The sequence below is a fragment of the Lepidochelys olivacea genome (genome assembly GCF_965140295.1).
Source record: "Lepidochelys olivacea isolate rLepOli2 genome assembly, chromosome: 11".
NCBI classification, from domain to species: Eukaryota; Metazoa; Chordata; order Testudines; family Cheloniidae; genus Lepidochelys; species Lepidochelys olivacea.
In genome coordinates, this window is record NC_140421.1 from 11398326 (window position 1) to 11426043 (window position 27718).

The 27718-nt window shown below is 44.3% G+C and overlaps 1 protein-coding gene across 2 annotated transcripts in view; it reads right to left on the reverse strand.

Annotated features, from left to right (window-relative positions):
• The window catches only part of ADCY5 (adenylate cyclase 5), a 334120-nt gene extending 315619 nt beyond the window's left edge, over positions 1-18501 (reverse strand). Inside the window, exons 1-2 of one of the 2 annotated variants that reach the window (XM_084643409.1) lie at positions 18445-18501; positions 15639-17923 (exon numbers count right to left, since the gene is read on the reverse strand). In XM_084643409.1, the coding sequence (XP_084499535.1) occupies positions 15639-16619 (981 nt within the window). In that variant the 5' untranslated portion in view covers positions 16620-17923; positions 18445-18501. Of the gene's footprint in view, positions 1-15638; positions 18301-18444 lie in introns of those variants that run through there. The other variant, XM_084643408.1, reaches the window with a different exon arrangement.
• Between the last annotated feature and the right edge of the window lie 9217 nt (positions 18502-27718).

Sequence of the window (27718 nt, forward strand, 5' to 3'; positions counted from 1 at the left end):
ATAACCTATTGATTAAAATCAACCTTTATACCAGATGACTGGCAGATAGCGAATGTAACGATCCTGGCAAATCACAGGCTAGTAAATCTAACTTCAGTATCAGGCAAATTGGCTGAAACTATAGTAAAGAACAGAATTATCAGCCGTAGATGAACACAATATACTGGTGAAGAGTCAACACAGCTTTTGCAAAGGGAAACCATACCTCACCAAACTATTAGAATTCTTTGAGGGGGGGGTCAACAAACGTGGACAAAACACTCTTAGACTTTCAGAAAGCCTTTGATATGGTCCCTCGCCAAAGGCTCTTAAGCAAGAATGTAGTGATGGGATAAGAGGGAAGGTTCTCTACTGGATCACTAACTGGTTGAATGATAGGAAACAAAGGGTAGGAATAAATGGTCAGTTTTCATAATAGAGTGACATAAATAGCGGGGTCCCCCAATGCTCTGTACTGGGTCAGTGCTGTTCAACATATTCATAAATAATCTGGAAAAAAGGGGTAAACAATGAGGTGACAAATTTTGCAGATGACACAAAACTATTCAAGATAGTGAAATCCAAAGCTGATTGTGAAGAGTTACAAAGAGCTCTTACAAAACTGGGTAACAAAATGGCAGATGAAATTCAGTGTTGATAAATGCGAAGTAATGCATATTGGAAAACATAATCCCAACTATACAGACAAAACAATGGAGTCTAAATTAGCTGTTAACATTAAAGAAAGAAATATTGGAGTCATTGTGGAGATTTTCCTGAAAACATCTGCTCAGTGTTAAGAACCATTAGAAAAAGGATAGATAATAAGACACAAAATGTCATAATGCCACAATATACATCCATGGTATGCCCAAACCTTGAATACTGCATGAAGTTCTCAGAAAAAGATATATTAGAAATGGAAAAAGTATAGAGAAGGGCAAAAAAAAATCATTAGGGGTACGGAACAGCTTTCATCTGAGGAGAAATGAAAAAGATGGCTTGTTCAGCTTAGAAAAGAGATGACTAAGGGGGCGGGGGACATGATCGAGGTCTATAATATCATAAACTGTGTGGAGAAAGTAAGTGTTATTTACCCTTTCACATAACACAAGAACCAGGGGTCACCCAATGAAATTATCAGGGCAGCACGTTTAAAAATAAAAACCAAAGGAAGTACTTTTTCATACAATGTCAATCTCTGAAACGTGTTGTTAGGGGATGTTGTAAACTGGGTTAAAAAAAGAATTGGATAAATTCATGGAGGATAGGTCCATCAATGACTATTAGACAAGATGGTCAGGGACACAAATCCATGCCCTGGGATGTCCCTAACCCTCCGACTGCCAGAACCTGGGACTGGACGACAGGGCATAGGTCAGTTGATAAATTGCCCTGTTTGGTTCACTCCCTCTGAAGCATCTGGCACCAACATCTTTTGGAAAACAGGGTACTGGGCTAGATGGATCACTGGACTGATCCAGTACAGCAACTTATGTTCTTAAGAAATTAGAATTCAAAAGCTGTTTAATTTGGCCTAACACCACATCCTTAACTAAAGCCATCTGCAGAAGATGCTTTCTTTATTTGTGCCTCCTTGTTAGCCCTGAGCCCCAAAAAATCACATTCCTACCAGAGGGCAGAGTCTCAATACTTTCAGTACTTGTAGAATGCTGAGCTGCTTTAATGATCTTCAGCATTAGGCTCAGCAGCGAGCTGTGCTGGAAACCAGTGTATCATCTACTCTTGCCTTTCCTAGCACATAGGAGAACTCATGAGGAGGCCCATTGATCTTGGGGAGAATAAAGTATATTTTGAAACTAACTGGCTGCCCATTACTGCATCAGTATGTAAACCACCCGTAATAAATGGGAGGGGTAGAAGGAGGAAGCTTATACAAATAAGGGGGTTGCCAACTTTCTAATCGCACAAAACCAAACACCCTTGCCCCGCCCCTTCTCTGAGGCCCTGCCCTGTTCACTCCATCCCCCTTCCCTCTGTCAGTCACTGTCCCCTACCCTCACTCACTTGGTCATTTTCAGCATCCCTTTTCTACCAGGTGTTCTGGTTGAAAACGGGACCCCTGGCAATCTTTATTTCAAATAAAGGAAGTCTACCACAGAAGGCTTTTACTCTTTAAGAGATCAACTGAATGCAAAAAAAAGGTCACCTAGCACATTGATATTTAACAATTTAGAGTCACAAGTTAGTATTCTAATACAAAATGTTGTGGGAAATAGGACTCAAGGGATTGGCAGTAGGTTCTGTTCCAGCCCAGAGCAATAGAGACTGAAAGCTGGTAGTTGCTGATGATACTTCCATGGCCCATGTGGAATGAGTTCCATGATCTCCTAGCAAACAAGTGACTATATCAGAAAGACAGCAACAACTGGCATCCTTATTAGCAGTTGCATTAAAGGGGTCAAGGGTAGACAGGACAAGCAAGCAGTTCTCTTGCCTCTTGGAAAGGGCCAAAGCATGTTGGTGGGGCAGCATAGCCAAAGTTTGCACTGAAGAGAAAGGCTGGATCTGTTCTGACAGAAGTTTGCCACATATGTGCAGCGTGGCCAAATTAATGTTACTAAAAAGTCCCAACTTGTGCAGGTGTAATTGTGTCTTACCTCAGCTACGTCATACTAATGCTGCAACAGATTTTTTTTTTAAATTGTTTCCAAGGTTTTTAAATGAAAGAGGAAATAGAATTACCTACTGGTGCCTTTAAGTGGTACAAAAATGTTTAGAGAGATCTTGATATGGTTTACAAAGTAGTACACACTCTGAATTGCACCATTAATACAAACACACTTCAAAGGAACACGCATGTCATTTCGGAACAGCTAGGGTGTTGCAAAGCGCGTCCAATAAATCAGCAGGGGAGTGGACTGAGCATGCTTATCCAAGCCAGGTTGAGAGGGACCAGGAATTAGATGGAGAACCCACGTCCAGATGGTGGAGATGAGTTTGGGTTTAACACACTATTTGTATTACAATAGCTCCTAGAGGCTCCAATCGGGTGCTGTGCAAATGTAAGGAACAGTTTTGTGACACTGGGGACTAGCCCTGATGAGCTTAGATGTAACAAGTGAACCATGAGACCTGTTTCCCCTGGGCATCTTCTCCCTATTTGGGGAGGGCGGGTAGGAAATCTACTTCCCAGCTATCAATTTCAAGATGTCCCCAGATTCTGGAAAACTTGGCACATTCTAGGACAAAAAGCACATAAAAAAGGGAAGTTTTAGTTGAATGTGTGATTTAGTGACTTCCACAAACTTTAGTGCAGTTGTACAGGCTTACTCTAGGACTGAACTTGGCCCAGCATATTAATATGTGCATTTAACCAGTAGTCAGGATGCATTATGTCCTATGTACAATGTGACCCATATAAGATGTTAATTGGAATCTTAACATGTGCATTTTTCTGGCTTGTTTGCAGTCTTGCAAGTTTCAATCACAGTTGTAAAGTTACTTGCATGCAGCAACTGTTGAACCCTGCACAGCAGCTCTATCAAAGAATCCAGAATCACAAGTGAAGAATATCACACCCAGTTGAAGTCAGAGTACTTAGGGATGCAAAAATGTAATTACCCGACATGAAATCTGGACAGCATATCAAAGCCTTATACTTGCGGAAATTCCCAGAAGAGTCTTTAATGACCACAAGCTGTCAGGACCTCTGTTTTACATTTCACCCACAGGCTTCAAAGTGTTCCCAACCCCCTGCATCACAAAGCACTATCATCCTTACTCATTAAAGAAGAAAAAAGGCATTGGTCAGTTCAGTTCAGAGAATTTTTGATTCATTTTTAAATTGACAAATACTTCATGAGTCAATATTTAATATTCCAGGGGAAGGAAAAGGAAGAAATCGTTATTGCCACATAGGAATCATTCAATAGCCTATGTTATGCAGAAGGTCAGACTAGATGATCATAACGATCCCTTCTGGCCTTTAAAAGAATAAAGAAAGATCTACAAGTCTTTTCAAGTGGTAAGTGTATTTTCAGACACTCACTTCTGAAAGTGAACTTGCGCATGAGCACAAGGCCAACAACCAAACCAGGGGACATTCCTGAGTGTTCATGAAACTGCAACTCACTGGAGAGCCATAATTCACATACTAGCAACGTGTCACACAGTAGCAGCTTTGATGGTTCCTGTTACCTTCTGACATGTGGGAGGCAAAGATTTTGCTGCAGTGTCTCCAACCACACTGCACAGTTTCCTTCTTCACTGATAACACAAGGACATTTCTCCTTCTTCCTCTCAAAAAAATATTACTATGGACTACCTTAAAAATCACATCATATGGAAACAATTTTCATTAATGTATTCGCGGGTTCTCTGCATAAATCCCCCATTTATTAAAATTGAGACTAGACTGCCATGGGTACCATCTATCAAATGGGAAAAGATGCATCACTCACACACAGATGCAGTGTCCTCTGTACACTAGCTGGCAATCTTGCTGTTTTTAGAAATACCGATTTGACTAGTCTTCCGCTGCATGGCTTACTCCATAAATTAGCCATGTATGCAAGCTGACACGTTAAAGGAGTACTGCTTGCAGCAATGGTCTTCTGTCCCACACTTGTGACAAGGGCAAAGAAGGGAGGGGGAGCCACAGTGTTTGGGAAAGCGGCACGCTGCGGAGGCATGGCTTGCATTAGCTTCTCTGTGACAAAGTTTTGCTTCCTGCAATACCAAAAAGTCTTTCGACCACAGAACCAGGCTGCACCTGGTAACTGAACTGTCTACAGACTGCTTCAGAGGAAGCATAGGAAACTTTCTTTTTTAGAGAAGAGTGTAACAATTTCCTGAACTCAGTTCTCTAGCAGATCTATTTCTAACACCTGAAAAGAACCATTTCTTCATTTACATTTCTTCCCTTTATGACTACCCCTCCTCTGTACCTCCTCTTATTTACTCTCCACAATGCAAAAATTTCCCCTAGCATCGTAATATGTGACAGGTTTATATAGCAACTTTAACCCCAAAGAGGATCTTAAAAAACTTTACAGCATCACTTAAATGGAGCCTCCACAGAGGTGAAGGGTGATAGCTACCTAATCAATGCACAGCATGCTGAACAGCAGTATGGGGAGGGAGGGGCATTTTGACTAAAGATGCCAAGACAAACTCATACAGGCTGTTTTACAGGAGCTTTAAATGTCTGTGAAGAGCAGACAGAACCTCTGGATTTTGCTAGTTTCCTCTGACGCACCTCACCACCCAATGAACTGCAGAGAATTCTGTTTAACTAGAATAGAAAGGCAAGTGGTTACATAAGTAGATGGGACTCAGACCTGTGGTGCTAGGGAGTCTATTTCCCTTCAGATGCTTACATCACCAAGCTGTGCCACAGGAGAGGCCACGCATATACAAAGCTATTCTGCTGCATGCAAGATTTCATACATGATGCACATACAAATTGGATTCCTTTTCTTTGCATCTAGGGAGGTGGGCAGAATACATCCTAATCATATTAGCAACTTCTCATGCATGTGGAAAAGAGCTTAGTGGCAACACCTTCCATGAAGCATAAGTGCAACCTGGCATTATAAACCAACTTTTTATAAAGACAATCAAAATGAAAGCCTTAGTGAATGTCAGAAGGTACACCAATGAGAAACACTGCTAATGACCTGTCAAAGATACAAACGGTGGCAACAAGCTCCTAAGCGGCTGAGCCTATTGCCCTTCATGAAGAAAGCTTATCTTTGCATTGCAAGATTGAAGATATCCAGGAGATGGCCCAGGAAATAATGAGGCCATTCAAGTGTTTATTCAGAGAAATTCTAAATGCGTCAAATGTAGGAACCAAAAGCTGAAGTTAGAGGCCGTGTTCCCAATGACATTAAAAATGGGAAATTCCTATTAGTCCATTTTGGTCCACCTCCTCAAGGGTCAACGCAGGACTATCCCTGCACCCATTTCCATGGTACTTCAAGCCTATTAAATGACGCAATTCCTATTGGTGCCAGTATGACAGCTGGTGAGGCTTCAAGTTCACATGAAACCCCCAAAACACAGAACTTCCCAGATGAGGCCCAGCTATGGACGCTGAAAGCATCCTGACTTCTCATTTTGCCTGGTACAAGGGACCAGTAACCATTCCAAGGTACGATCTCATAAAGTGCAAGACACTCACAGTATACATTGGAAAGCCGGAAACCAGCTATAGCAGGTGTTCTCTTGCTTTGGGGATTCAGGAGATGTCAAACTTTAAAGGAAGGAATTTTTTTTAAATCCACATCTGGATTATCCTCTTTCATGTTGTTGGGTTATGCTTGTAAAAGAGCATCCTGTCCTATTACATAGCTAGTCCTCCTCTGAGACTTCCTCCTTGGTTCTGCTTAACTGACAACCAAGACTGCTCTGCCAGCATACAGTCCTCTTACCTATCCCCTGTCCTGATGCCAGGGGTTAAGATTAGGCAGAGAGTTACCTTCCATTCCACAAGTCCTAGTATAGCCCTTAAAAAAACAAAACAACACGAGCTTGGTGGCTCTACACCATAAATGACCTCTAACTTTGCTTGTGCCTCAGCCAGGTACCAGTTTCCCTCTGGAAAAAGCTTTCACCGGCCCTATAGAAGATCTCACCATTAAGAAACCTGAACTAATTATTCTTACTCAGAGCTATTCTACCACTCCCCACATCTCCCTTAGTCAGCACCTGCCAGGATCTCAGTGCAAATTGGGCTTTGGTGGGGTGAGGGGGTTTCTTGTGCAAAGGCTGAAGTGAAGATCAATGAGTAAGTAGTGAGAGGGAGGAAAGAGGCTCCACTGGATGGAAAGGAGCAAAGATTGTTAAGGCTATGTATTAAAAAAAACCAACCAACCAAAAACAAACAAAAAAACCCAGAAAAATCGGAGATAAGAGAAAGGAAAGGAACGGAACTAGAAATCAGAGTGTCCCTAAAACAAGCCCCCTGGCCACAAGTGAGTCAGTTTCACATCATTGCTTTTCAGGAAAGCAAGATAGAAGATTTTAAATATTTGCATTTTACACACACACACGTTTTCCTTCGTCATACCACTATTCCCCTCCAGCCACGAAGAGATATACATCAGGTTGTTGGACAATCAGGAAGTTGGAGAGAGATTCCGCTGCACTAATTCCACCTGCAATATATTTTTTGCACATATTGTCTATACAGGATGATATATGCATTTTATTGAAGGATTCATACAAGAAAATAAAGCTTGCCTTAGGCTCACAAGAAGAGTTATACTTAGAAATCTTTTTTTAAAACCCCACCCATACCACATCAAAAGCTGATCCGTTTTCTCAAACAGACTCAGCAGTACATCATAGAAGGGAAACAAAAAAAAACAAAACAGGAACTAGAGAGTGTGGTTTCTCAGAAGCCACTGAACAGCTCCAGGGCAGGGCCACTTTACCACATTAACAAACCCAGTGCAAACCAGGTAACAACGGTTAAATTTGACAATAGGCTCAGTCTACGTTTAACTAAATGCTAGAGATTTTTAGTTGCAGGATGAGTAATTATAACAAGAGAGCAAGAAGATTCTGTTGCGCTGGCTACAACAACAAGAAAAATATTCCAGAAGCGTTCCTGTTAAGAAAGCAAAAAAAAAAAAAAAAAACCAGACAGGCAAGCAGGCAGGCAACGAAAGCTAATAGAACGAGCTTCAATCACTCAGGGTGGGGAGGAATCAAAGGATGCTTTGTTTCAGAGTAGCAGCCGTGTTAGTCTGTATTCGCAAAAAGAAAAGGAGGACTTGTGGCACCTTAGAGACTAACCAATTTATTTGAGCATGAGCTTTCGTGAGCTACAGCTCACTTCATCGGATGCATACCGTGGAAACTGCAGCAGACTTTATATATACACAGAGAATATGAAACAATACCTCCTCCCACCCCACTGTCCTGCTGGTAATAGCTTATCTAAAGTGATCATCAAGTTGGGCCATTTCCTGCACAAATCCAGGTTCTCTCACCATCATGTGCCAGCAATGCCCCTCTGCCATTTACATTGGTCAAACTGGATAGTCTCTACGTAAAAGAATAAATGGACACAAATCAGATGTCAAGAATTATAACATTCATAAACCAGTCGGAGAACACTTCAATCTCTCTGGTCACGCAATCACAGACATGAAGGTCGCTATCTTACAACAAAAAAAACTTCAAATCCAGACTCCAGCGAGAAACTGCTGAATTGGAATTCATTTGCAAATTGGATACTATTAATTTAGGCTTAAATAGAGACTGGGAGTGGCTAAGTCATTATGCAAAGTAGCCTATTTCCCCTGGTTTTTTCCTACCCCCGCTCCCCCCAGATGTTCTGGTTTAACTTGGATTTAAACTTGGAGAGTGGTCAGTTTGGATGAGCTATTACCAGCAGGAGAGTGAGTTTGTGTGTGTATGGGGGTGGGGGGGTGAGAAAACCTGGATTTGTGCTGGAAATGGCCCACCTTGATTATCATGCACATTGTAGGGAGAGTGGTCACTTTGGATGAGCTATTACCAGCAGGATAGTGAGTTTGTGTGTGTGGTTTTTGGGAGGGGGGTGAGAGAACCTGGATTTGTGCAGGAAATGGCCCAACTTGATTATCATGCACATTGTGTAAAGAGTTGTCACTTTGGATGGGCTATCACCAGCAGGAGAGTGAATTTGTGGGGGGGGGGGTGGAGGGTGAGAAAACCTGGATTTGTGCTGGAAATGGCCCAACTTGATGATCACTTTAGATAAGCTATTACCAGCAGGACAGTGGGGTGGGAGGAGGTATTGTTTCATATTCTCTGTGTGTATATAAAGTCTGCTGCAGTTTCCACGGTATGCATCCGATGAAGTGAGCTGTAGCTCACGAAAGCTCATGCTCAAATAAATTGGTTAGTCTCTAAGGTGCCACAAGTACTCCTTTTCTTTTTTAAAAGGATGCTTTGGTGGACAAATAAAGGGTTTCAAGCAAAATCCAACCCTAATCCATTTGAAGAATGGCCCGATGCCCAAAGCTCACACTCCAGTTGAGACAACTCCCAGACTTCTCCTAACCCAAACCTTGGCAACACTGTCAAGCCAGTTTGCTCTGTGTGCGTGCATGGTTTGGAAACACTACACCTGCTGGAGACTCAAGGGAAGCAAACATTCTCTTTGAAGTCTGTGGAAATCTTACACCCTCAATTAATGAGAGCCTCATAAATGTGGTTACGGTATAAAATATTACACCATTCTACAAGGCAGCAGCTAGAGATCATTTCATTGTAGTTAAAGGCTTCTACAGCTCAAGGCCATGTCACTCAGAGGCCCTACTGTGGGCAGCCTAGAGTCCACATCTGACATTAGATAAGGGCTTTGTTTCCCTTTCGCTAGTTATTTATCACCAAGGCTATCACCCTCCACTGAAATCCGGTCAAACAGACACAACAAGCCTGAGATGCTTAAAGGTCAGTCAACTGTGCCTTGTAAGATTCAAGTACACTTGAAGTTATCATTTCCCCTCTGTGCAAAGCATGAAACAATCCGTCAACATTTGGCTGAAACATCTTCATCTAGACAGAGAACAACGACGAAACTTGCATATCCTGCCATTTCCGAAGTGTCATAAAAGTGACTAGAGTGATTATTCATTCACTAGAATTATTGTACCTGGCACAGCAGTGTACCTAAGTCATCTCCACCAAGGTAGGTTTGATATTCAGTTCATCTACTCTCAGTCCACCATAAGACTCTGCAATCATTACTGAAGGGATGAGAGAACTAAGTGCAAGTGGGTCAATCTACTGGGTTGTTGAATATGCCATGGAGTCCTGCAGATCAGGAGTGGAGGGGAATTAAGAGTATCTTCTCCAGCACTGAAGCACACTGTCAGCACTCAAACGTTATATCACCTGTTATGTTTGCAGTCATCAGGACCAATGAAATAACAATAAACCTCCATCTCTAACAAGCTTCCTTTCTGGCAGAAAAGAAAAGAAAAGAAAAAAGAAAAGAAAAAAGGATGCTAGGGAAAGAATCATTCATAAGTAGACCTTCAAAAACCTCAAGCCATATTCCCACCACAATAAATACAGAACAATGTTCTTTTTAAGGACAGTAGATACTTAAGTCACTGAAATGTTGCACAACTGGGGCTAATTTCTACCCTCAGTTGCACCCACTGAAGTCAGTGAGACTGCATGGGTATAACAGAGTTTTGCTTTTGCATACTTCCGTTTTCTAAACCAAGGACTCCCAATCCTGCATCTCTTACTGACTTCAGATGAACTATTCCTGGGGTAAATTCTGCCACCGTTACTCACATTATATTGTATGTTATAGAAGATCCTCTACTGAAGTCAATGGGGCTACCGAGAGCAAGCTATTATTCAACATAACTACAGGCGGTGGAATCTGGCCCCAATGTGCATGAGTGGGTCCTGTATTAGTGTTATTTAGATTTGCCTCCAACCCTACTTCCAATAAGTAACAGAGAAAGCACAAAGATCAGCAAGCTTATAGAGGTCACACATGGGGCTTTGCATTTCAGGTAGCAAGTCTATCCCTGCTTATGAACAAAAGACAATCCCAATTCCTATTTGAAAACAAACAACAACATCACCACATCAACCCTGCAATGGCACATTTCTGATAATCTGTCAGTCTCAAAAAAATCAGTCATGACCTAGATATCTTGTGTACTATTGCAAGCTAGGTATAGTACAGAGATATTTCTCCTGGTGTGGACTGTGCTACTGCTCCTAACTGACCACTGATTAGATCACATCCAATAAAAAGCATCTTGATGAGATGCTAAAGAGCTATTCGTAACATGAGCTGATGTTCTAATAGGAGCAAGAGCTGCTCCAACTTTGCTAAAAATAACAGCCTACTTCAGGAAAACAGAAACAGAAAAGTATGTATACCTACACCCACACAGAAATGTGAGAATGGAATATTACATTCTTGTGAGGGTCCAACATTCAGCTGCAGAGCAAAAATGTATCATTAATACAAATTTATAGAGAGAAAGGTCAACGCATTCCCAGTTCTCTGAAGTCAGGCATGGGGACCATTAGATCAGTATTGTTGTAACAGAGGTGTTTGTGATGGGGCTGAACAGCTTGGAGTCTAACTGTGGGAGGCTTGGATCAGAGAGTGCTATAAAAGAGAGCCAAACGATGGTGCAGCTGTTTGTGAACAGTGCTATTAGAACTCTTTTCAGAAAGGTTAACAATAAATGTTACTTTAAAAGAGCACTGTCATTTCAGTTCCACTTTCCGCAAGGTTATTTATGTGAGACAACTTTCCTAGTCACCTGTTATTCTGATACATTGTAACTGGACGACCTCGCATGGCCTGAAGTATTTAATGAACTACAAGCGCCTTTCCTCAACTATGTTATTGCACCAGACATCTTAGAAATAAATGTGACGGTACAGGTTTGGGCAGCAAAACAAAGCCTAAACCTAAATTAACGGTTAGTTAATGCCTGCTATGTTGCATCCCTATCCCCAACTCTTGGTTCTCTTTTTCCAAAGCCCAATAAAATCTACTGAAAGACTACCCGTTGGCATAAATTGGATTCTCAACACCTGATCCTGTAGACACAGGCTTGATCTTAACTTTATACAGTCAAACAGCCCCACTAAGGTCAAGGGGGCGACTTGCCTACATGAAGTTACATATATAAATTGTTTTCAACGTTACAGCTTTCCATGGTAAACTCTGGGGTCTTCCTATGTGTCTATGCACGACTTGCACATTTGAGGGTCTACCGTAATATAGATAAACCAAAATATCAGTTTTACCATGTATGTAAAACAATTAAGTGAGAATAGCAGGTTTCTTTTCAAATGAGCAAGTATTAGACTGTCTTGTTACCATAAAAGGGTAAAAAGGTTATTATACTGACAGTCTTTATATGTTAATTCTGGAGCTGATCTCATTTATTCATAGTCCGGAAGTGTATCACTGCCTCATGGAAATTTCAGCACTAGACAAGATATACAGTATGTACGCTGAATCACATTTATAAATCAAATGTTCTCAAAATAACTCAGGGATAAAATGGGAAAATAAAGGTTTTTGTTTTAAACAGGTTTAAAAATGTGTAAATTTTAACTAGTTGCAGGTGTACAAGGAATACATAAGCAATTAAGATTTGTAGTTTGACTGAAGTATTATGCATAGAATATATTTTGCTTCCACGGAGCACTTTGTATGTGAAATATGCTCTCGTACACTAGTTCATTTCTTTTTACCTAGTGCAGTCCTGAACTGGGAATAGTCAGTCATGATAAACATTCACATTTCCTTTCCTCTCTCACTCGCAGTCAAGAAGAGTTGACCAGGTGATAAAGGCGGCCAAAATTTCTACAAGTGACCTCTACTTAAGTTTTGGGTGCCTGACCTGATCTACAGAGGTGCAGAGTACTTGCAGCTCTTGTTGACCACAGTTAGAAATGCCCAGCACTCAACGCATCCAAAAATCAGGTGCAAGGTACCTCAGGTTGGAGGACCTAATTCAGTGGCTGCTTTCAAAAGTTTTAGATTCCCAGAAAATTTTTAAGAGCAGCACAGCTCTAAAAGGTAGGAATCACAATAGCCATGATTCTCAGTCCATCCTGCACTGAGCACAGGAAAAGCATGGAGGGGGAGAGTGTGTGCAAAGGTTTCAGACACTTTTGTGCTCCCTATATTCCAAGGACATTAAGGCAGGGGCAGGCATAGCTTCCAGTATCACAACAGCCACAGGGCTGCTCTAATTTACACCCTACTTTCCAAGGGATGCAGACCCTAGCAGCAGGGCAGCATGCTGTGGCCATGTCCAATCCTGCCCTCTCCTTCCCATTCCCCTATCCCAGAAGGTGAGAACAGAGTTAGTCAGAAGTCCGTTTATTATGATAATCTTCAATTTTTGCGTGAGTACCTGTTTTGTCCAGCTTTGATACAATCAGGAGAAAATAAGGACAAATAACCAAACCCACAAACCAAAGAGGAAGGGAAGAAAGTCGTTGTAATATCACGATCAAAGTATCATGAAAAGGGAGAGGGTTGAAAGTTCTAAATAGTCTTTGAATAAGAAACATGGCTGAAGGACCAGATGGTCTGATGGCCATGAGTTCAATTACTGACCAATTCGACAGTCACATCATGACTAATAATAGTGGACTGAAAAGGGTGGAAAAGCCATTTTATTTTTCTGGCTTTCCTCCACCTCTGCCCATCTTGGCTTTAAGAGAAAGAGAAATAGAGAAGGAGGGCTTATATGCATCAGTGGGGCAGAGTCTAACAAAAATGAGATTTCCATGGTAACACTCAACAGCCTCTGTCAGAAAGGCCTGGTAATAGCTGTGAGGCAATATGCTCTGTAGATATAGATTTTAATATTAGACAGATCACATATGTAAACAAATACACAGCAGGCCAGATCCTCAGCTTGTAGAACAGAAAATAGCTTCACTGACTTCAATAGAACTAGGCCAATTTACACCAGCTGAGGATCTGGCCCAATATCTGGATTAAACAAAACAAACCCCACAAGAAGATCACACAGAGAACTAATTTTTGAAAATAGTTTAAAAGGAATCCTGTGATGTTGTTTAACTACTGCAGAACCTCACCTTAGAATAATTGGGAGATCAATTGTTGATGCAGATATATGTGAATTACCAAAGAGTACCAGGGCAGGTTCTAGGGTGGGCAAGAAGGGTGCCAGCTTCCTGGAGGTGCTGTACTGCTTGGGATTTTTCCCCCCCCTCTGCTGATTGGCCAGCAGGTTTGGGGCGGGGGCTGGGGGAAGAGGCAGAGAGGAGAACATGACAAAATCAAAATGGCTAGGGCCATTCCTGGAGAGTAGGGCTTTTGCAACGCATTATTAGTTTTGACAAGCACAGTTTTATCTGGGATGATTCTTCACATTTTACCAATAAGTAAGCGTGCTGAAATAGAAAGAAGGCAGGCAGTCTACTGGTTACAGAAAGTGGCTGGGAGCCTGAACTATCATCCCAGGTCTTCCAAACGCTGTGACCTTGGGCCAACCACTTCACCTCTGTGACTCAGTTTCCTCGCTGTTAGTTATGAGATTTAATGCATTCACCAGCCATTTGAAAATGCAACAGAGTAAGTATTATTAATAATTTATTTTGTAAGGTTTCAGAGGAAATCTCACTACAGCACTTTGATGTTAAGCCTTTGCAGGATGAGGGCCTAAAAACTTTCAGACATGCTTCAAATTATGCACCATGAGTAGTCTCATTGACTTACATAGGACTACTCACAGTTTGTAAAATTAAGCTTGTGCACAAGTCCTCGCAGGATTAGGGCCCTAACAAGGATTATTTGAGTATGTTAGTGAACCTTACCTATGGAAAAAAAACAAAAAACAAACCACCAATTAGTAGTTGTCATGCTTGTAGATTAGAGTAATAATTAGGGAAGTCCTGCTCTAAATACATAAAAATACACTATCTACAGTTTAAGCCTTCTTACCTAGTTTCTATTTTATGGACAAAATGCATTTTGGGTGATATTTTGGATTCGTACAGAGCACCACTAGCACATCCCATTAGGTTTTCCTTGACTAAATTCAGGCCCCAGAAGAAGTCTCTCTCTAGAATACTCATGAGAAGGTGGATACTGGAAGATGTCAGAAGTAATAATACTTGGTCAGCCACAACAAAGTGCAGCATAATATATAGTGCTGGAAAAGAGAAGACTGTAAGCAACCAATACCTGATTTTCATTTAATTATCAATTCTTCGTTAATATACACATCCCTGCTCAAAACCCCTATTATAAGAGGGACTGCAATGCACTGCAGAATGAAAATGATTTTCAGAACTTTTTAGGGATAAACAATGATAGTTTTCTATTGTCAATGTGTCTGTTAAACTTAAGCAAACAATCCCCCCCCCCATATCGTTTGTTCTGCTTGGAAAGGAAAAGAGGGTCCTTGTATTACTGTTGTCTAAACAGATATGGTCATTTAAAAACACTGCACACTGACACATTCTATGAGTCTTATTGTTTCAGTTAGCTGACTCACTAGTAGTTAACATTCTATCACAGCTACAGATAAGAGTTTAAAATGCAAGGTTGTTTTAAAAACAAACAAACAAACACCGTTATTGCTGGCAACATATGGAATCTATTTTTACCCCTTACCCTCTAGGTATTTGCTGTACATTTCAGAGAGCAAACCCCTCTCTTTAGGTCATTGACTTACATGAATTAAGGAACATGCATCTCTGAAACCAGGTTGTACATTTTGTTGATATTTTACATAATTACAAGCAAGCACAATTCTCTCCCCATAAGACCACCAAGACTTTTCCACACCATTTTTTAGTCACACAGCACCAAGCACAGGTACCATTCCACAGATGATCTGTTGACATTAAATAAAACAGACATGCTCTATCCACAGAGCTAGTCAGGATCATTCGGTGCTAAAATGCGACTTACTTAAAGCTAGTAAACCAGATTTAAAAAGTTAAAAAAGAGGAAGAAAAAGGTTAAAACAGTTATTGAAAAGCAACAGGGCGGAGAGCATCATTAGACTAGTCAGCATCCAGGGCAAACTCCCACCTAGTATCAGACAAACCAGTGTCCAGAACCAGCTATCAAACAGATCCACAAAACTCAATTGAAGCCCAGACTCCTTTTGACACCTAAAGCCACCAGACCTTAGAGCCAGAGCTTGCCTCACCTGCTTTAACAGGAACTTGTCCTCTGCGCTGGTTTTCAGGGAGATGGCCAGGTGGATTGCTGAGAGGACCACGCCGCTGATGACCGCAGCCCTCATCCTGACTGGCAGCAGCGTGTAGATGCTGTAGATGAAGAAGACAGTCCACCAGATGCCCTCGGAGGCGCTCCTGGGCCAGACCAACAGCACCCCCACCACCTGTACGGCCACGATGGCCAGGATGACCGAGTAGCACACCAGCCACATGTGGTCCTGGTGGAAGTCGTTTCGGTTGCACAGCACGCACAACACCAGCACCAGCAGGATGGCCAGCGAGAGCACCACCACGTAGGGCACCTCGTAGTGACCGTACACGGCGTGGAAGAGCAGCATGACCAGGCACACCAGCACCAGCACGGCCATCAGCATGGTGAGGCTGCTCTGGTTGAGCCGGAAGAAGTAGCGCTGGTAGAGACGCTCCAGCTTCTCCGACTGGAACTTCTTGGACCTGAAGATCTGCAACAGGCTGCCACGGCAGCTGCCCATGGAGAAGGCCACCTGGGAGTCCCTTTCCTCCTCCTCCAGCTCCTCAAGCTTGGCCTTGATCCGCTTCTCCTCCAGCCCCAGCTCCACGGACCGGGGCCGCACCTCACCCAGCTCCCCAAAGTGCCGAGGGCTGGTGGTAAAAGTGGGATTCCCTCCGCGCTGGCAGCGGCGACTATCTTCGCCATGCTCCTGCCAGGCCGATTTGGATCTAAAACTCAACATCCTGCAAACGCTTTCCCTCCGGTTCGTGTTGGGCTGAGGTTCGTAGTCTTCCTCACTCCTCCACCTGCTCGCCATGCAAGAAGGCTTCTTACTCGATGATCTGTTTGGGGCAGGTGGGTAGGAATAGCCATTGGCCCTGGACTCTGCTTCCCCCCAGGCCGATCGATGCTGCTCGGTGCCTCCCTGAGGTGCAGGGGCTCCAAAGCCCGGGGGGCTCACGCTGTTGGGCCGGGACATGCCCTACAGCAAAGAGTGTTGGGAAAGGGGACAAGCCACAAAGAAAAAAAGTTCGCTCACAGCCAGGAGGGACCTGAACTTCCAAGCATCTTTCTCCAGGCGTCAGGGGAACAATGCAAGGGGAGCGAAAACTGCAGATCCTTCCCTCTTTGGCAAAGTCCTGGCTCACACAAAAGTCTCAGGCTGTCAGCGATACAAGATTCCTGATAGTTGTCAGGAGAGCACAACCAATTCGGTGAACCCTCTGCTCTACAACCTGGGGTCTCCTGGAGCCTGCTACAAGTGCCTCATAAATAGCTGGAATCCCAGCAGCAGCTTCCTAGAGAGTTCCCCCCAATCTGTCATTTCCTCTCCCAAGTCTCTAGGGAACTGGTCATTCCTTTAAATAATTATACAGAACTTTCTCACAAAGGGGGCTGGGGAGGGAGAGAGGAAAATCACCTGAACTCCCACCACAAACCAGAATCACAGCCCCAGATTACTCAGTTTTATTAGCATTGTAAAACTGCAAATCCTCTCTTGGACCAAAGCAATTATCCCGGCAAAAGAAGCAAAGGCTCCCACTCCAAGGTACCTTACAAGAAGCGTGCTGAAGAGCCAACATATTTCTGCACTGGCTGCTGCGTGAAAGGCAGAAGAGAATCAGTGATAACAACTCCCACCTGGGGTTAGCGCCTGGAGAAACCACCATTTGTTGGTGATCTGAACTGATTCAGAACCAAACTACAAAGGGCAGAGGGACGGCGGTGCTGGGACTAGTCTTTGGCGGTTAGTCTCATAGAGAAAGAAAACATGTCCTAGAGATTGTCAAAATCCCTCCTCGCCCCAGCGCAGAGCGCTGCAGCAGATGGGGAGATTGGATTTTTTTTTTTTTTTAGGCTCTCAGTACAATAATGGTCTGGAGTAGTGGATGCATCCTTTACGAAGAGGACATACGCTGAGCTTTCCCTTTCAGCAGACTCAGCATTAGCGTCCGGGGGGAGAACCAAATCAATCGACTCCTTAAGAGAGACAGAGCCATCCGCTAGCTCACAGGGCTATTTCCCAGCCAGCAGCACGCTTGGGGGTAGGTTTTATGCAGCAGCTCCCGCTGCGGGACGATGCGCTATCTCCGCAGCAGACACACCAAATGAGCCAGAATAACTAGCGATGGTCTCGTCTTCCAGGGGCAATGCAGCCTTCTCTGCAAAGCAGGATCGAAGGGGACCTGGCAATTCATTCACACATCCTCCTCCGTCTGCTGCTGACCCGGCTTTTGCTTCGGATCAATGCAGCCAGCCTAAGGTGCATGTCCTCACCCTTCCCTGGCAAAAAAAATAAAATAAAATAAAAGCGATTAAAAAATAAACAGCAGAGTGGTTTCTCTTTCTCTGCAATGCAAAAATCCAGCGCGGGCAGCTCGTTGCTGAGCTGCCCAAATGGCTCTTTCCCGGAGAGGAGGCCGGCACTTTACGGGAGGCGCTGCTCGGAAGCGCCGGCTTCCCCAGGCACCGCCAGCGGCATCTCTCCCCTGCTCCGCGCTCACACGCGCCGCATCTCGAGACATTCCATCCGCACCTTTCAAACTAGTCTTTGTACGCCCCCATTCAACCAAACTTCAGCCCGGCCTGCCTCCGCCTGCGGCGCCGGCGGATTGGTGCGGTCTCAGCGGCTGCCTGCTCCGATTGGGCGGCTCCGCTACCTGACCGGCTGCGTTGGCTTCTCTGCCAATGGGTGGTCCCGTTTGGCTGTGGGGGCGGAGACGGCGGCGGCGCGGGGGGGGGCAGCTGCCGCAGCTGGAATCTGCAATATAAATTCTTTAACTCCTTCGCCCCTTCCCTCCTACCGCAAGTGTATTCCCAAGCCGTAGGCGCCTGCTCCGCTGACTCTCTTCACGCGGCTGCTGCCTGGGGCGGGCAGTGGCGGGGGGGGGGGGGTAGGGGTGTGTGTGTGTGTGTGTGTGGATGCGTGTGTGTGTGCTGCCTGCCGCCTGCTCCCCACGTGGCTGGGCAGGACTGTGGCACTAGGTGTGTGTGGGGGCGGGTGTTAGTTGGTTTGTGGTTTGGGTGTTAAGGGGGGGGTGGTTTTGATTTCTGGGGGCGGGAGGAGCTGCAGAACTGCTGCCGCGCAGCAGCCTGATTTGCCTGGTCCCTTCCCCCCCCCCCGCCCCCCAACTATCCGTGGTTCACATCATTCCCACCCCCACCGGCACTTAACTCCGTGCCTGTCTGGGTCCGAGAGCGTTTTCAGGACCTCCACGGAAAGTACCTGCAGCTCCGGTCCCTGTCTTCTGGCGGTGGCCCGCGCCAGGTGCCCCAGAGGGAATGAACAGAGCAGGGAATCGCCAAGTGATCCATCCCCCTGCCCATTAATTAAAAGCTTAGCTATGGTTGGTCTTTCTTGGTGCACCTCTGAGGGTGGGGCGCACCTCCACCCGCGGCGGGGGGCGCGCTGAGCTGGCGGCGCTGTGGTATGGCTGTGAGGGGCAGGGAACACAGGTTGTGGGGGTTTGTGTGGGGTGGGGGCAGCAGTGTGGCTTCAGGGGGGTTGGGGAGTGGCACAGTTGTTGGTCAGTCACTGGTGGCTGAAGCGGGCATAGCTGTCTGGGGGGGCCTGTCAGGGGAGAGGGGACAGTACAGCTGTGAGTGGGGGAGGGGACTGCAAGGTGGCCATGGCATAAGCCTCCTGCTGTGTGAGGGCACAGCGGGCTGTTGCCTGCTCCATGCTCAGGAAGGCATAGGCGTAGGGTGATGATGGGGGCCATCAACAGCAAACATATAATATTTTAACAAAACAAGCATATGTCCCTTGCTTCTCACATTTATCTCCAGACTTCTTCTCCTTGTCCAGATCTATTCCGTCCCCAACAATCTTCTATTCATTGAACTTTTTGAAACTTTGCACTTTTAGAGAGAGGTAAGGGATTGACTCTGTGTACACAATTTTGCAGAGGGATAATAGAGTTGAGGTCTGTTATTTCCAGAGGTGAAAGTAAGCCGGTATGCCTCAGGAGGGGGGGAGAAGGAGAGGGGGCACTTACCTTACAGGGTGGGCTGGGGCTGGCTCTGACCCCGACCCCCTCAGCCCCGCCCCTTCCAGGGGCCAGAGCTGGCCCCAGTGTACTGGTAAGTCATTGGACTTTTCCTTTCACCTCTGGTTATTTCTCACATCTATCTATCTATTAAAAACATTTTTGCTGTTAACAAGCATGTTACCTCTGGAGACACAAATCCACAGTTTGAGAACTGCAAAACTAAGCATCTCTGATGGTAACTTCTAGACTGAGCACTGAGTCCCATTAGGTAAATAAAAAGATTAACCTAAATAATCTATACAGCAGCCCGTGGAACCCCACAAAATTGGGTCCCTAATCCATGAGCTATTGGCACTCATTTAGAAAACTTTTCTTAAACATTACATGAATATATTGTCTTATACTATAGAATTAGACTTTATAATCCCTATTCCATGATGAGATATCTTTGAGCTACAATGTATCTTAATTAAAACTATCTTTAGACAGGTTTTTTCCTTAAAAAGCATTTTATCAAAAAAATCCAATTTAAATAAAAAAAATCTGATTTTTTTTTTAAAAAAAACATTGATTTTTATGGAATGGACATGAGCAAGCACTCAAAGGAGAAAAACCTTTACATTTCAACTTGTGGAAGTGGTATTTGAAATAATTTGATCCTAAGTAGCCAATCTTCAGGTAAATTATTCATAAGCATTAATTTGCACTGGAAGTAATATAATGTAGCCCTTATTCCTGCAAAAGGGCCAGATACTAGTGTCACACTAGACTTCAAATTGTCTAAACTGAAAGCACAATCCTACCCTGGTACAGGTAATTCATAAACTCTATAATTCAAGACTGCAAGTCACAACTTTGCAGAAACAATGAAAAAGGCAAGCAATTATTTATTTGTGTTACAATAGTGCCCAGCAGCCTGAGTCACGAGAGAGAGCCAATTATGGTAGGCAGTATAAACACAGTAAGAAAAGGCCCCAAAAGTATTACATTTACGTTTTGTCTTCACATGCGGGTCCCGTAAACCTGACCACCTGTTCAAATTCATGAACTGGCAGGTAAATAGCTCCAGAAGTAAAATTCCCCTGTTCAGTTTTGAATTTCCACTTTTTTCAACACAACTCCATGGACTAAGAAAGGAGAAACCCAGGCTGATGGAATGCAAACATAAGTCTTGTCCAGTCCTTGTCTGGACAAGATGGGGGCTTTGGGATAGAGCCATGAAGACCTGGGTAGCAGGGGGCCATTAATCACTTGAGAAAAAATTTACCCAAGTGACTTAAGATCCTAAAGTCCATTGGTTTTAAGTGAGTTAAGCTCCTAAATCACGTGTGGTTTTTTGCAAACGTTACATCTTGTCTCTAGGGTTGCCAACCCTTGGGGATTGGCCTGGAGTCTCCAGAAATTAAACAGTAATCTTTAATTAAAGATTGTCATGTGATGAAATCTTCAGGAATACAGCCAAACAAAACTGGCAACCTTACTTGTCTCTATCATAGACAAGGTGGAACAGAGACAGAAACAGGGAAGGAAAAATACATAAAAACTTACATTTTAGTTCCAGGAAGTTCACAAGGCCTAAATTTTCAAAAGTGATTTGATTTCAGGTACCCAACTTGCCTGAGACAACTTAAAGGTACCTGATTGTCAGAAATGGCTGAGCATCACACACTTTGAAAACCAGGCCCCTTGAAGGTGACTCAAGTTGGGCACCTGAAAATCTAGGCACCTGAAACCACTGATCATTTTTGAAAATGTGTTTCAGTAATAAAAAAAAAAAATAACCCAAGCTAAATTCACACATGGACTTAAGACTGAAAATAGCCAAATGTACAATATATCACAACCATGCGCTATCAGAAGAGCTATTCAAGGAAGAAAGCTAACAGAGCATTTTGGATTTCTTTCCTTTTTAAACTCTCACAGGCAGGCCTAACTTGTCACTAGGATGAAGGGAAGAGAGTCCTAAGCCATTTAGTCCATTCCCCTGCCAGTAAAGGATTATTCCGTACAGTATGTTTTACCACCACTTCCACTGGGAAATTATCCCATAGACTTAATATATGACAGGTTTCAGAGTAGCAGCCGTGTTAGTCTGTATTTGCAAAAAGAAAAGGAGTACTTGTGGCACCTTAGAGACTAACCAATTTATTTGAGCATAAGCTTTCGTGAGCTATAGAATCATAGAATATCAGGGTTGGAAGGGACCTCAGGAGGTCATCTAGTCCAACTCCCTGCTCAAAGCAGGACCAATCCCCAGTTAAATCATCCCAGTCAGGGCTTTGTCAAGCCTGACCTTAAAAACTTCTAAGGAAGGAGATTCTACCACCTCCCTAGGTAACGCATTCCAGTGTTTCACCACCCTCCTAGTGAAAAAGTTTTTCCTAATATCCAACCTAAACCTCCCCCACTGCAACTTGAGACCATTCCTCCTTGTCCTGTCATCTTCTACCACTGAGAATAGTCTAGAACCATCCTCTTTGGAACCACCTCTCAGGTAGTTGAAAGCAGCTATCAAATCCCCCCTCATTCTTCTCTTCTGCAGACTAAACAATCCCAGTTCCCTCAGCTTCTTCTCATAAGTCATGTGTTCCAGACCCCTAATCATTTTTGTTGCCCTTTGCTGGACTCTCTCCAATTTATCCACATCCTTCTTGTAGTGTAGGGCCCAAAACTGGACACAGTACTCCAGATGAGGCCTCACCGATGTCGAATAGAGGGGAACGATCACGTCCCTCGATCTGCTGGCTATGCCCCTACTTATACATCCCAAAATGCCATTGGCCTTCTTGGCAACAAGGGCACACTGCTGACTCATATCCAGCTTCTCGTCCACTGTCACCCCTAGGTCCTTTTCCGCAGAACTGCTGCCTAGCCATTCGGTCCCTAGTCTGTAGCTGTGCATTGGGTTCTTCCGTCCTAAATGCAGGACCCTGCACTTATCCTTGTTGAACCTCATCAGATTTCTTTTGGCCCAATCCTCCAACTTGTCTAGGTCCCTCTGTATCCTATCCCTACCTGCCACCGTATCTACCACTCCTCCTAGTTTAGTATCATCCGCAAATTTGCTGAGAGTGCAATCCACACCATCCTCCAGATCATTTATGAAGATATTGAACAAAACCGGCCCAAGGACTGACCTTGGGGGCACTCTACTTGATACCGGCTACCATGTAGACATGGAGCCATTGATCACTACCCGTTGAGCCCGACAATCTAGCCAACTTTCTACCCACCTTATAGTGCATTCATCCAGCCCATACTTCTTTAACTTGCTGACAAGAATACTGTGGGAGACGGTGTCAAAAGCTTTGCTAAAGTCAAGAAACAATAGATCCACTGCTTTCCCTTCATCCACAGAACCAGTAATCTCATCATAGAAGGCGATTAGATTAGTCAAGCATGACCTTCTCTTGGTGAATCTATGCTGACTGTTCCTGATCACTTTCCTCTTGTGTAAGTGCTTCAGGATTGATTCCTTGAGGACCTGCTCCATAATTTTTCCGGGGACTGAAGTGAGGCTGACTGGCCTGTAATTCCCAGGATCCTCCTTCTTCCCTTTTTTAAAGATGGGCACTACATTAGCCTTTTTCCAGTCGTCCGGGACTTCCCCCGATCGCCATGAGTTTTCAAAGATAATGGCCAATGGCTCTGCAATCACAGCCGCCAACTCCTTTAGCACTCTCGGATGCAACGCATCCGGCCCCATGGACTTGTGCATGTCCAGCTTTTCTAAATAGTCCCTAACCACTTCTTTCTCCACAGAGGGCTGGCCACCTACTCCCCATGCTGTGTTGTCCAGCGCAGAAGTCTGGGAGCTGACCTTGTTTGTGAAGACAGAGGCAAAAAAAGCATTGAGTACATTAGCTTTTTCCACATCCTCTGTCACTAGGATGCCTCCCTCATTCAGTAAGGGGCCCACACTTTCCTTGGCTTTCTTCTTGTTGCCAACATACCTGAAGAAACCCTCCTTGTTACTCTTAACATCTCCTGCTAGCTGCAGCTCCCGGTGCGATTTGGCCCTCCTGATTTCATTCCTACATGCCCGAGCAACATTTTTATGCTCTTCCCTGGTCATTTGTCCAATCTTCCACATCTTGTAAGCTTCTTTTTTATGTTTAAGATCTGCAAGGATTTCACTGTTAAGCCAAGCTGATCGCCTGCCATATTTACTATTCTTTCGACACATCGGGATGGTTTGTCCCTGTAACCTCAGTAGGGATTATTTGAAATACAGCCAGCTCTCCTGGACTCCTTTCCCCCTCATGTTATTCCCCCAGGGGATCCTACCCATCAGTTCCCTGAGGGAGTCGAAGTCTGCTTTCCTGAAGTCCAGGGTCCATATTCTGCTGCTTCCCTTTCTTCCCTGTGTCAGGATCCTGAACTCGACCAACTCATGGTCACTGCCTCCCAGATTCCCATCCACTTTTGCTTCCCCTACTAATTCTTCCTGGTTTGTGAGCAGCAGGTCAAGAAAAGCTCCCCCCCTACTTGGCTCCTCCAGCACTTGCACCAGGAAATTGTCCCCTACATTTTCCAAAAACTTCCTGGATTGTCTGTGCACCGCTGTAGTGCTCTCCCAGCAGATATCAGGATGATTAAAGATCACTTCATCAGTGATTACAGCTCACTTCATCAGATGCATCCGATGAAGTGAGCTGTAGCTCACGAAAGCTCATGCTCAAATAAATTGGTTAGTCTCTAAGGTGCCACAAGAACTCCTTTTCTTTTTACTTAATATACGAAGCATCAGTGTGGGAGCCAAGAACCACTGAGTTCTAGTCCCCCCCCTCAGCTACTGACTAGCTAAGTAACCTTTGCTAAGACATATTATACTCTGTCTCTATTTCCTGATTTGTAAACTACCTGCCTAACCCTCCGAGGTCTCAGAATGTGTCTATAATTATGACAATATAATGCATAAGTACAAAATGTTATTAATTCTTACCTAGATAACATGCTATGCCCACACCTTAGCCCAGTCTTGCAGAATTCTACTCATCTGCTTGCTCATGTAACAAAATATGATTACTTTTTGAATTATTACAAAAGTAAATGTTGAAAAGTGGATTTTGTGCCTCCACTGGTAAACATCCATGATAGTTTTGCCAGGCTGCCTTAGTCATCATTTAGCCAAACTCCAGATAGTGTCAGTTCTTAATTTTTTTCTCCTAAATCAGTCCTGTCAGACTCTTTCTTTTTCCTTTGAGCTACAAAGTAATTTAAATTTCAGGTACTGAAGTGCCTAGAAATGCACAATATCTTGTAACTGTAGAGAAGTGGACATGCAGCAGATCCACGGTTTGCCAACATGGAAGTCTTTACATGGAGAAATATCTTGGCCAGAGGAGACACTCCCTGTTTAGCTCACAGCTGCCCTGAAGGAACTGCCTGTATAGTAACTGAGCTAAATGAAGGTACATTAGGTCACAGCGGGTTCTTATAGGGGAAAACACCCCCAGTTTACAGATGCAGTAAATATTACGTGTAAATATTACAATATATTGAACTGGAAAATGTTGCAATAAGTGCAACAACAAGTGGGCACCTTAAAGATGGATGTTTGCTCACTGCATTACTTACTTGGAATGGGAAACATGACATAGTAAACGTCACCAGTGCAAGTAGCAAATACTCTGTTTTTAATGGCTCCATTTGTTGTTTGAGGTTTGCACAAATATTGTTCCTGACCTCTGAAATGTCCATGCCATCTGTATCAGTGAAGGTTTCCAAAAACAAGTCACATTTCCCTCATCAAGACGTCACCTACATGGCACAAAATAATGCTTGGAACCACAAAGCTATTACAGAATCTGACTCTGCATCATGAACAAGCTGAAACTCCATTCAGGCTGCTTTTATATATTCTCTCAGCCTTTTCTCATGTGATGATTCGGGAGGAAAAAAACAAGAGAGAGAGTGGCACTGCGAAAGTACAGCCATGTCTTCTTTCTAACATCCTGACTCATAACTGACCTTTATCTTGTAAGCTAAATCAGCGCACAAGGAAAGTGAGCTGCACCGATCTTAGAAAGACTTAAAACTTGCTTATTGAGCTAAATGTACTTATAATGCTTTCTTTCATCTTATGAACTCCACTGTCTCTAAGAATTGAGAGAAGAAGAAGAAGGATTTGCACTTGCATGGCACATAAGGTCAGCCTTAAAACAATCAAGTGGGCAGAGTCTGTGCATAGATGCAATGGAAAACACTGCAGTCTGGCATTAACATAAATGCAAACACCTCAAGTGATTATTTGGTTTGCTTTTACCTAATGCTGGCACCTTGGCTGCAAGGATCTTAGGCCTGGTCTACACTACGAGTTTTTGTCAGATTTAGCAGCGTTAAATCCGAATTAACTCTGCACCCGTCCACACAATGAAGCCATTTTTTCGACATAAAGGGCTCTTAAAACCGATTTCTGTACTCCTCCCAACAAGGGGATTAGTGCTGAAATCGACATCGCCGTTTCAAATTAGGGTTAGTGCAGACACAATTCGAAGGTATTGGCCTCTGGGAGCTATCCCACAGTGCACCATTGTGACCGCTCTGGACAGCACTCTGAACTCAGATGCACTGGCCAGGCGTACAGGAAAAGCCCTGGGAACTTTTGAAACTCATTTCCTGTTTGGCCAGGCGAGCTCATCAGCACAGGTGACCATGCAGTCCCAGAATTGGAAAAGAGCTCCAGCATGGACCGAACGGGAGGTACTGGATCTGATTGCTGTATGGGGAGAGGAATCCAGCTATCAGAACTACGTTCCAAAAGATGAAATGCCAAAACATTTCAAAAAATCTCAGAGGCCATAAGGGACAGAGGCTACATCAGGGACGCAACACAGTGCCGCGTGAAACTTAAGGAGCTCAGACAAGCATACCAGAAAACCAAAGAATCAAATGGACGCTCCGGGACAGAGCCCCAGACATGCCACTTCTACGCTGAGCTGCATGCAATTCTAGGGGGGGCCACCACCCACTATCCCACCCCTGTCCATGGACTCCGAGGTTGGGATACTCTCCGCCATGGCTGAGGATTTTGCAGATGGGGAAGATGAGAAGGAGGAGGACGAGCTTGGGGAGAGCACACAGAACACCATTCTCCCCGACAGCCAGGATCTTTTTATCACCCTGACTGAAATATCCTCCCAATCCAATGAAGCCAGAGAAGGGACCTCTGGTGAGTGTACCTTTTTAAATATAATATGTGTTATAAAAGCAAGCGTTTTTTAATGATTAAGTAGCCCTGAGGACTTGGGATGCATTTGTGGCCAGTACTGCTACTGGAAAAGTCTTGTCTGGGGATGGAGCGGAAATCCTCCAGGGACATCTCCATGAAGCTCTCCTGGAGGTACTCTAAAAGCCTTTACAGAAAGTTTCTGGGGAGAGCAGCCTTATTCCGTCCTCTATGGTAGGACACTTTACCACGCCATGCTAGTAGCAAGTAATCTGGTATCATTGCATTACAAAGCCTGGCAGTGTATGGTCCCGGTGTTTGCTGGCATTCAAGCAACATCCGTTCTTTATCTCTCTGTGTTATCCTCAGAAGAGTGATATCGTTCATGGTAACCTGGTTGAAATAGGGGAATTTGATTAAGGGAACATTCAGAGGTGCCCGTTCCTACTGGGCTGTTTGCCTGTGGCTGAAAAGAAATCCTCCCTGTAGTTAGCCATGCGGTGGGAGGGGGGGCCATTGGCGCTGAGCTGTTTGCATTTGGCTAGCAGGGATCTTCCCTGATACCAGCCGGGGGGGGGGGGGGAGAGGAGGGAGGGGAAAAGCGATCATCCCAGAGAATTGGATGTGGGGAGGGGGTTAGTCTGGTTTCTGCTGCTGCATGTTAACAGGAAAACTGCAACACTAAATGGCCAACTCAACGGGCTTTGCTTGGTATGGGAAAGGAGGGGGCTGCTGTTATGAAGGTTGCAGAAGCCGAAAGACTATGGCTTACCATGGCCGCCTGCAAGCCAAATTCTGTTGCCCGGCCCTGCATGTGTGATCTCTAACACCAAAGCCGCAGGCACTCAATATAAGATGCAAAATGCGACCTTGTATCAAAATCATATGTGCTATGTAATGTGATTAATGTTGTTC